Here is a 10,376-nt window from a genome sequence, read left to right as displayed (position 1 = left end):
CTGTGACTGTTGGCAGCCTCCTGGATTTCTTATTGTAGCCATGACTTGGTTTAATTTCTTGAACCAGCTTGAAGCACCATATTTACTGACTTGTTTCCAGTGAGAAAATATGTAAATTTGATTAATCTAAATGGAAGTTAAAAAGAAAACAAGCAAACAAGCTTCTGCACTGGAGGGGGTTAAGGGACTGGAGTCCTTTGGCTTCTTTTTGCTATGGGATTCAATCTTGGGACTCATTTCACTTTTTGCACACTAAGCCTGTCTAGCTTGCTCTGTTCTGATAGGATGGTCTGGTGGTGAGCTGCACATGCCGTGGTGCCGGCAGGGTAGGTTTTTGGAGAGGCTGTACAACATCACATGGCCCAGCTTACTGGGGAAACGCTCCAGCATCCTGGGCTGCCTTGGAGTACAGATGGAAGAGGAAATTACTGTTATTTGTGTCTGTCTTCAGTAAGAGGAATGGTAACTTCAACAGGCGACCTCGGTGCATGCTGTTCCTTTCCCCATAACCTGTAACTGGCAGGCGGCTGTGAAAGAGCCTCGTGCGTCCTGGCTGTCGCAGGAGAACTGACTTGTCTGGATAAACATTTCCCGTAGGATTGGAGAGTTTCCGGAACACCCTCTGTTCCCTCTGAATTAGTGCTGGTACGAGGGGGGATTCCTGGAGATGGCTGCGCCTGTGCCAAGCACATTTCACGCCACGTGAGCCAGCTCCGTACCTAGGAACCGGCAGACTTGGGCGCTGCGCTCTCATGGCTCCATGTGCTCATGGAGTTGGATCCCAGAGGCATTGTCTGCCTAAATATTGGGAAGGAGCTTTTCCATTCCCTCACTTTTATAGACTGGGAATGCTTTGTGGGAGTGCAGGGTTTAGTCAGGTTTGTATCGCTCATGGTAATTAACCCTCGAAACTCCAGTTGTATTGGATTTGGTCAGTGGATGCTGAGGGGAGGTAGCATAGCTCCGTGCTTAATGTTGTATTTAATCCCTTCAGGTCCCTCTGTCGACTTAAGAGTCTCTGTCCACGACAGTGCTGATGCTTTCTTGTCTGCAACATCTGCAGCTGTTAATTGCAGGAAGAAAACAAAATAGTGCTGCTTGGAGGGGAAGCTGACCCGCCCCTAAAAGCATGTTCACACATTTGGCCAATGTAAAAGGAGCAGGACTGGCAGCAATTCTTTTTTACGTTTGGTCTACTTATCCAGGCATCACTGTCACAGCTTTTTATTGCTTTGAATCCCATTCTGCTATTAAGTCATCTTTTCAACGCTATCTCCCCATACAACGTCAGGGTTTCCATATAGATCTGTCTGAGTGTTCTTGAGCATTAAACAAATTGTTATTTTCCTGTGCTTGCTCTTACACTCATGCTTCAAAGAGAAATTGGGCTGCAAGATGGTCACTGCTAGCAAGAGATGTACATTTGTCAGGACTTGAAATACTTGTTTGAAGGCTGCTGTCAGTCGTGGTTTGCTGTTAAAGTAATCTTTAGTGACTGTCTTATGGACGGTCTTTGTTCTGTTTTGTTCTGCTGTATGCTGGGGGAAAGCTTTGCCCTGGCGGTGTACTAGGTATCGGGAAGAAGCTAACAAATGCTAATGCTGGAGAGGATGTGTTTAAAATTATCCTGGCCTGGAACTGGCAGCAGCCCAGGCTCTTCTTCAGAAGAGCAAAGCCAGGAAGGAGGAGATTTCCAGGGCCCAACCAGGGCTCTTTGGCCAGGCCACCATGCCAGTTCTGTTCTCACGATGCACGAGGGAGAAAGGGGAAAAAATAGCTTTTGACTTTTTTTTGGTGTGTGTGTGTGTGTGTGTGAAAGGATTTGGAATTTTTGTGGAAGGCAGTGGAGGGAGAATCTGCTTGTTCTGGTGTGGTTTTTTTTTTTGCTTTTTTTTCTTTTCTGTGCAGGTGGTTGCTGTTAAGGTGAGATGTGTTGTCAGCGGCCATCTATTCCCTGGCATCCATTCTGCGGGCATTTGCTTTGCTTGCAGCCTTTCTTGAGGTGGCACCTGCTTGTGCTCTGGGTCTGCGTGGTTTCCTAGCCAGTGCAAGCTTAGCAGCTGTGATGATGAACGTGGGTGTCGGCTATAAGCATGCTTCTCTTGGCTTTGCGTGGAGAACAGCCTGTGAAAATAAGCTGTAAAACTTCCAAGTGTATTTGGAGTGATAGTAGCGTTCTCCTCAACGATGGAGAAGTGTTGCTGTTGACCTAAGAAACCAGAGGCTGTTTGAGGTAGATAGGAGATAGTACAATAACTTCCATAGCACACGCTGGATGTTCTTGTGCATTTGTTGACTTTGGTAGTGAAAAAGTCTCCCTGATTTTTTTTTTCTAAAGTTGAGACTTCCCAGGACAGTTGACTGGCCCCACTTTCCCATTCTTGCTGTCCCTGTTGTACCATCTCTGCTCACCTGACCCTTGGTAGTGTGGTTCAGTTCATTAAGCCATGAGCAAGCAACATTTTTTTTTTCTGTCTGGATTTTCACCAGTGTGTGGGACTAAACTGACTTCCTGAGGAAGCATGTGAACTCCTTCAGGGCTGGGGAGCAAGAAGACTTGGGGCTGGGGAGCAACAGGATGCATTCAGCAGTAGTGAGATTAGATAATCTCCTCACTGTCTCCTGAAGTCTCCCCCCGCAAAAGGATGCATGAGTATCGGACCAGTGCTAGGTTCTCTCTTCACATTTTTAGCTAACTTAAGAACTTGGGACAAACCACTTTCCTTGTATTTTTGAGGATACCTTCTGGTAAGTTTCTCGGTTTTGTTTTTTGTGCATAGTACTTAAAATGCTGCTGACTATAAATTGTACAAATACTACTTAGTGTCTGTCTACTGAAGTTACGATTGGTGTTAAGTCCCTACTGTTTCTACATGATTGGAAGCAGGAGGTGCTAATGCAAGAAACAAAATATAATAAAAAATAACCTTTCAATGGATCTTTGTTGGTTGAGGGCAAGATTTAATGACTTCCATTTATTGTTGCTTTATCTTTCTGCAGGGATGTGAAAGCAGGAAATATTCTTCTTGGAGAAGATGGATCAGTGCAAATTGCAGGTAACTTTCCTGGTAGCTTTGAATCAACTTTAGGCCTAACTGTGTCTCCAAAGAGATGGTTTAATGATCAAGAAGAAACCTACATAAAAATGTTAGCTTCAAGAAGCCTGGCAGTTCTTAAACAAACAATCAATCAAAACCAGCAACACCAAAAAAACCCCAACAATAAACAAACCACAAAACAAAAAAAAAAGAAAACACCAGGATTTATTATGTCTTGGGTACTTAAAATACTGTTCCTTGGAATAATGACAATCAGTATGAATAAATCCTGTGACTGTTCTCAGAATCAATAGATTAGATAAAATTCTTGGCATAAGCTAGTCAGATTTTTAAAACAGTTAAGTTCATAGGCCTGGAAGTGGACTGCACAGATTTATCATCAATGTGTTTGATGATTTTCAAAAGGACTTGAAAGAAACAAAAATAAATGAATGACTGAATACTAGAGGAGAAGCTGACCTGGTCATAACATGAGATTTTGTTTCTGTGGGAATTTCTGACACTTAAGCTTCCTTTCCTCCTGACCCAAGATGAAATAGCAAAATTTCTTGTGAATTTTTCTGAGGAAGAAAAAATGCTGGAAGCAAACCAATCCCAATAAAGTGAGTTTTGTTTCAGCGAGATCAAAGCACTTGCCTTTGACAATATTAATGCATATTATGAATAATTCTGGTCACTGACTGCTTCAGTTATCAGATGGATGACATCACCGTGTTCCCATGGAGTTCTAAGTTTCGCTGGAAACTTACACCATGAGGAAAAAGATTGATCAGCTGTGGAACGAAGCCTGAGGGTTGGAGTGAATGGGGCACCTCCCTCGAAGGAGCTGGTTTGGTGTACATTAAAAATGCAAATAATGTAGCAGGAAAGAATGACTTCAATTCTTTTATAATGACTTATTTCCCTTTTGCCATCCCTCTAGCAAAACTTCCCACGAGCAGTTGTTAAGAAGGTTGTATTCAGTGTTTGGCCTTTGCAACCTCGTGTTCCTGTGTTTTTCCTGCTGCTTGACACGATTCATGTTCCTTGTCTCAGAAGAAATGTAAATCACCAATGTAAATGTAAGGAGTGTAAATCTCAAACTGGAAATCCTTTGAGGGGTGGAAAAAGTAAAGCTACTTTGAAGGTTTAGAAAAAATACTCGACCCTGTGGCTGAGGAAACCCCACTGCTGGGCTATACCTCCACATCAGTGAATTTAATTACTTGGGACCCAACTTTCATCATATAAAATCTGTGACAGTAATCTTGCTGCAGGTTTACACAGTTCTAACCAGTGAAAACGAAAGCCTCTCTTTGTTAATTTGGGCTGTGCTATTTTGTTGAGGCTGAATGGAAAAAGCGACTTGATGAAGGTGTGCCTGACGTTTCTCAGGTTCTGTTTGTGACTCCAAATTGGTGGCTGTGCATCGGGTGCAGGAGCACTGCGAGCTGGGGTGGGCACAGGTAAAGCAATGAAGGCGAAATCTGTGATCTTGGGGGCATTTGCTGGAAGTAGGAATTCTAACAATTCCTGTGATGGCCTGCACAAATGCCCAGCTTCAAACTCCTCCCCAAGTCCTGGGTCTTGGTATTTTTACTCATAGCTCTGTCTATTTTTAACTGTGTAGCTCCTTTTGCTTTCAAAATGGGCATCCACTGAACCAAGGCATAAAATTGCCTTTTAACAGATCCAGCTGACCAGCGAGACATAAACTGAGCCTGTTTGCTTCTATCTTAACATCTCCTTTTTTTTTTTTTTTTTCTTTCTCTCTTCCCCAAGGGCACTGGCTTGGGCTTGTGGCTTGGCACCAAGTTTTTGAAGCCTGTTACAATTCGGAGAGTATCGCTTTCTCAGTTTGAAGTGTTTTCCTGCACATTGAATTAATCTATCTTCTGGAGATTTTCTTTCCCAGATACCATTGTTCTGGGCTGTGCTGACGGTAGTTGCAATGTAAATTGAGATAGCCACGTTCTTTTGTGTTCCAGCCTCTCCATGGCAATTATTGTAATTTTTTTTTTTTTTTAATCAGAGCATAAAACCTCTTTGCCGTGGCATTTGTTTGCTCCCTGGAGTCTGAAAGCTGCATGGGTAAAAACACTGTCAACATAAACTGCATTGGCACCAATATCTCTGCATAAACCAGGAGACTTCTCGTAGTAAGCAAGGCTTAATATTTTTCATTTTATTTATAAACCATATAAATTATTGTGAAATCTTGATAGGCTGGGAAGGGATGGGAGAGGTTGAGGGGCTGTTGGGGGAAGCTCGGTCAGGGTGCATGAGTCTTGCTCAGGACAAACCATGCTCCAGCCAGGGCATGATAATAGCATCCTGCTGAGACTGGATTTTTCACCGCTGAGATACTAAATAATGCTGTTGCCCACCTCTTTGTGATTGAATGTGAAGAAACAAGAGCCTGAAGACTGAAAGGTACATGTCCCTCCACATAAGAAATTTTTCTGTTGTAGAGAAGACGCGATATCTTCAGGTTTTAAAACCAGTCGGGATTATTAACGCACACTCCAGAGGCGCTCGCTGTGCCTGCCGTGTCCTGGGCAGGCTGTGTTGCTAAGTGGTTGAAGTAGATTTGAGATTTCACGAAGTCATTCAGGACTTGCTAATTGATCCTGGGCAAATTGCCTAACCCCTCTCGCTTTATCTATTTATAAAATGGGGATAGTTAAGGCCAGGCAAAACTTGTGTAACTGAATTTGTGTAACTTTCCACAAATCCATGCCAGCTTGTCACCGGTTCTCTGTGTTCCTGACTGCTCTTAATTCATTGTACTAAAATAGCGCTCTACATAAACATCCAGCTATGATGCAGGCAGTGCCATTCCCCCACTTCCCCTTAGGAAAGTCTAACTTTGGGAGATTAAATTGCTTTAACAAGGGGCAAGGCACTAGCCTAACTCAGGGAGAGGAGTCCTGATTGCACAGCAGACTGGAGCACCCGGAGCTGTGTCATGGACACCTCTGAGCCTCTTCTACCTTTCAAAAAACAAACAAAAAAAAAGGCAAAAGCATTTTTCTCTGTGTTTGGAGGAGAGTTTTGGTGCCTCTACTGCAGCAGTATGATGTGAAGTAACTTAGTCCTTGTGTCGCTTGTAATATCTGCATTTCCTGAAGAGATGTTGCGCTATTTGGTTGTTGAAACAGCTTGTGAACTTCTCTAAGGGTGGTGGCTTCACGTGGCCTGGGCTTTGTCATCCTGAAGTTACTTTGGGCAGTATTAACATATCTTTATTAACATGCTGTCGGGGCTTGGTTTCAGATGTGATCTTTGTTTACTCGGCGAAGGGATTTCATACATCTTTTATGTGCCTTGACATTATTGCGAAAAGGCTAAACTTGTGATGCATATAAAAGTGAAGGTGCCATTCTGCATGTGAATTGATTAGAAATATATGTGAGTGCAGAGATCTGCCTTTCCAAATGAGAATTTGGGAGAACAAGTGTGTATTTCTATCTCCAAGACCTTCCTCCTTTTCTTGCTGGGCTTTATTCACCTTCAGTGCTCTAAAAGCTGTGAGGTTTGCAGAAAAACACTAAGTACAACTGCAGACATTTTCTGATAATGAACAACTGAACCAGAAGGAAGGAGACCAGTGAAAAAGACACTTAGTGCTGTCTTCTGAAATACTTTTATTTTTACTTGAGGGGGAATAATATTTTGGCTACCCAAGTTTAAAACCAGCTCTGAGTGTTTTGAAGTCAAGATTGGTTTACTCTGTTGTTCTGTCTCCACTGCAGTTGAGAACTGCTGCTTTAGGGTCTGATCCAAACCCACCAAACTCTGTAGGAGCCTTTCTGATGTCAGTAGGCTTTGGTCCTGGCTCCTGATTAGTTCACTGCTGTCTTTCCCTTGTAGTTACCTACAGTAGCAGGTACTTCGGCTTTTTAGGATTAAGGTAATGATATAGTAGGAGATAGCCAAGGAGAGATGATTTTCCACGGCTGACTTCTAGATTTGAATACAGCAATCTAACTTAGGTTACTGTAGAAATCCATCTTCCTGACGTACGCAGCAGCAATGTGCCCGTTGTGATGTGGTCCTGCCACAGCAGTCTTGTGTTGGTGAGATGTTTAGACTGAGTCTTTATTTCTGCAACACAGAACAGTAAGAGGAGGTTTTCCTTTCAGCTTTTGCGTTTCCCAAGTGGCCAGAATAGTTTTCAAGTTTGACAACTTGGATACCTTAATAGCAGGAATTGTTGCCTAATCCCATGCTTTTTCAAACACTAGCCTGCAACTTCACGTAGAGTGTTTTGGGGGGGTATGTGATTTGCAACACATGATGTTTCTACTGAAAAAGACCAAATTGGCCACATTTTCTGCACAGCCTGCATCAGCAGAATTGTTATTTCCATTCTGGATTGGTTTTGCTGTGATATGAGAGTCTGGAGATATATATTTCTTTTGAAGGAGTCTTTGGCTTATATCACTGAAACAGGTCCAGCAGATTAATCTCTTCTACATTGCTTCAGAAAAATGGTAAAAAAAAAAAGTTCCTACTACTTGCATCCAGACATCCTGGAGACTATTATTTGCTAGCAGACTGCTGGAAGTCTGCAGGTTTTGGGCTCCTTTAGAATATCTGACAGTCATTGGATTCCCAGCAGTGGTGGTTACTGGTATTGCAAGCCAGGTCCAAACGTTTCCAGTTCCTCCGTGTTTCTGGTGATGCACTCCTTTCCAGTTATCACCGTAGTGAGCCAATATAAAGCACAAGCTACCGGAGAAGAGTACAAATGTAAACACTTCTGAGCTATCATACCTCCTGAATTTCATGGTGTTCCCCGTTTTCTAGAGTTAAATTCTTTTGCAATAACCCAGTTCTGTTTTAGCCTTTCTGAGGGGAGTTAACGGGAGCAGAGAGAATGAGATGCAGATCACACCAACTGCTCAGAAGTAAGAATTGAACTCTTGTGGTTCGGTTTTAATTTTATTGCTTTACAGATATTTGAGAGCAGGCACATTCTTATCTTAATAGCAGGGGCTTGGATAAAGTTAGTAAGATGACATTTGAGCAGACAGTTTCAAAGTAATTCCTTACAGCAGGGTATCACAGACTGCTTGCGCCTGTTTTAGCCCACTGGAAATGAGGGAAATTGATTGGGAAAACATTGAATAAATCAGCCATGTAACGGAATACAATTTAATTCCATTTAAGCTTTCTGCTGACCTCAGAGGGCAGATGTAGGGGCACAATTTCCAACTGGAATTTATAAACCCTCGTTTGATGTGAAATGTGGTGAATGCTGTGTGCGCTGTGTAAAGGATTTGTGTTTTTACTGCTGGAATGCTTTAGCTTTGAATGGCATTTCCTTTACCCTCAAAATGACTGCATGGAAACTTGAGGTAAGATAATATACACAAGTTCAAATACAGCACATCACAATAACGTGCTGATGGCACTCGGACAAGTTTTTATTAGTATTATCTTATTTAAAAGAACTTCTAATTGCTCTTGTGTTTAGAACAATAGATCTTGCAAGACTTCCCATAATGAGGGGGAAAAGTGCAAGTAATTTTACTTGGAACTTTTTAGGAAGCTCCTTCAGTTTTCTGAGAAAAGCAAGGATGGTGGGTACACACATGGAAGATCTTAAAGCAAAACCACTGTTGCAAAAAGTGGATTTCCAGAAAAATACAGATTGCAGTGCTGACAAGGGATAGTGATCCCTCTAGACGTGCTAGAACTTCAGGGTTAGCAAGAAAAAAAAATGCCTCTGGGAACAGCAAGAGAACAGGACAGCACATCTGGAGGAAGCTGAACCCTAATGATAGGCATTTGCTAGTGCTTGTTGTAGCCCTGTGATTTCTATGCAAATTTCACTAAGTTCCTGTCCTTGGAAGCTTCTCACCTAAGTGAGCTGGAAGCTTTCAGCATCTTATACTGAGTGATAATTTCAGTGGTGTTCCTCCAGTATTGAAAAACTGGGGAGAAGGGACTCATTGCACTGCTGGCATGATGCAAAGGGAAGCTTGTGACAGTCCTCACGTGGATGCCATGCTTGCAAATTGTGAAGAGGGATCTTTTGTTTCAGTAGATTCCTCAACTTGGATTACATCCTTAAGCCATGGAGTAACTCCATGGCTCCTCTGAGTAAGACTTTTGCATTTACAGCTAACCATGTCAGCTGAGTTTCGAGTATTTTCAAACCAGCTGTGGTCAATAATGTTCTGTTTGTATGTGAAATAGCCCTTGAATTTCAGAGACTTATCCTCCAAGCCTGTCATCAATCTCAAAAATGGCGTTCAAGATTTTAATTTCTTGTACTGTTTTTAAAAAAGGTGGTAGTGTGGATAAAACTGTGTTATGGAGAATGACCCGTGGCAGGTCTATAATTCTGCAATACATAAACAGTGTAGTTGGGAGCAAATTGGGAAGAAACACCTATACAATTTTGTGTTTATAGTCTCTGTGTCACCTGATATTTTTTTTTCTCTCCAAGGAAAATCTACTCTCCTTTCTTGAATGACTTGGTTGCCAGATCACTTTGTAATGCTTTTCTCTGAACAGACATACTGTATCCCGTTGCTATCCCTGCACACTACTGCTGCTCTTCACAGATCCAGTTCTCTGTGTCATTCTCAATTGCATAAAACATCAGTGTTTTCTTTGAAAGCATAGTGTTCATGTAAAAAGAATGAGTTACCTAAAGTAATACAATTACCAGAGAGTGCATGGAGCATCCTGGAGCACCCTTCAGCTTGTGGGAGATGTTTCAGGTGGGGGTAACGCTGTGCAGGGTGTGAATCCCTGTCTGCAAGGCTTCCTCTGGGATACTGGGCTGGTTAGCGGCGCATGCTGCTCCATCCCGTAACGCTGCTGTATCACTGGGAACTGGTCCAAGTTCCTGTTAAAGCCCTGAGCATCTCAGTGATGGAAGATTACTGAGCAAAGCTTATTCTGGTAATAAAACATCTGAAATAAGGGACACTTAAATGTTATAAAATCTAGTAACTTTATGTGTACTGGACTTCATTGCCGCAAATACTAACAAGATACTAATCAAAGTTGAGTTATTCCTTGTTCTGCAAGTGTACAACTGTGAATACAGCACTGGCTGTCAGAGGCAGGTTTGTACAGTCGCAGGTCTGCTGGGGGAGCGCGGGCGTGCTGTAATGTGACCAGTGGGCTGTGATGGAAAGTGGAATTTTCCTCTCTGCCGGCCAGCGCTGAAAGCTCTGCTGTCCCCGGTAATTGAATGGTGGACTACAGACCGCCCGTGTACCAGCACTCTTAGCTAGCTGTTGATCATTCTTCTCTCATTAGGGGACTTCTCATGTGTAACTACTTAATAGATGCTGGGAATACGAGGGGAAAGAG

General features: G+C 42.7%; 1 protein-coding gene across 1 annotated transcript in view; it reads left to right on the top strand.

Moving 5' to 3' along the window:
• LOC104467862 (serine/threonine-protein kinase OSR1-like) overlaps positions 1-10,376 on the top strand; it is a gene marked incomplete at both ends in the record, with an annotated part of 39,972 nt that overhangs the window by 12,315 nt on the left and 17,281 nt on the right. The window contains one exon of the mRNA XM_010081814.1: positions 3,001-3,056. Within this exon, the coding sequence (XP_010080116.1) occupies positions 3,001-3,056 (56 nt within the window). The remainder of the gene's footprint in view (positions 1-3,000; positions 3,057-10,376) is intronic.

This window comes from Pterocles gutturalis, unplaced genomic scaffold, assembly GCF_000699245.1.
Source record: "Pterocles gutturalis isolate BGI_N339 unplaced genomic scaffold, ASM69924v1 scaffold204, whole genome shotgun sequence".
Lineage (NCBI taxonomy): Eukaryota > Metazoa > Chordata > Aves > Pterocliformes > Pteroclidae > Pterocles > Pterocles gutturalis.
This window is presented reverse-complemented; position numbering and strand designations above follow the sequence as displayed.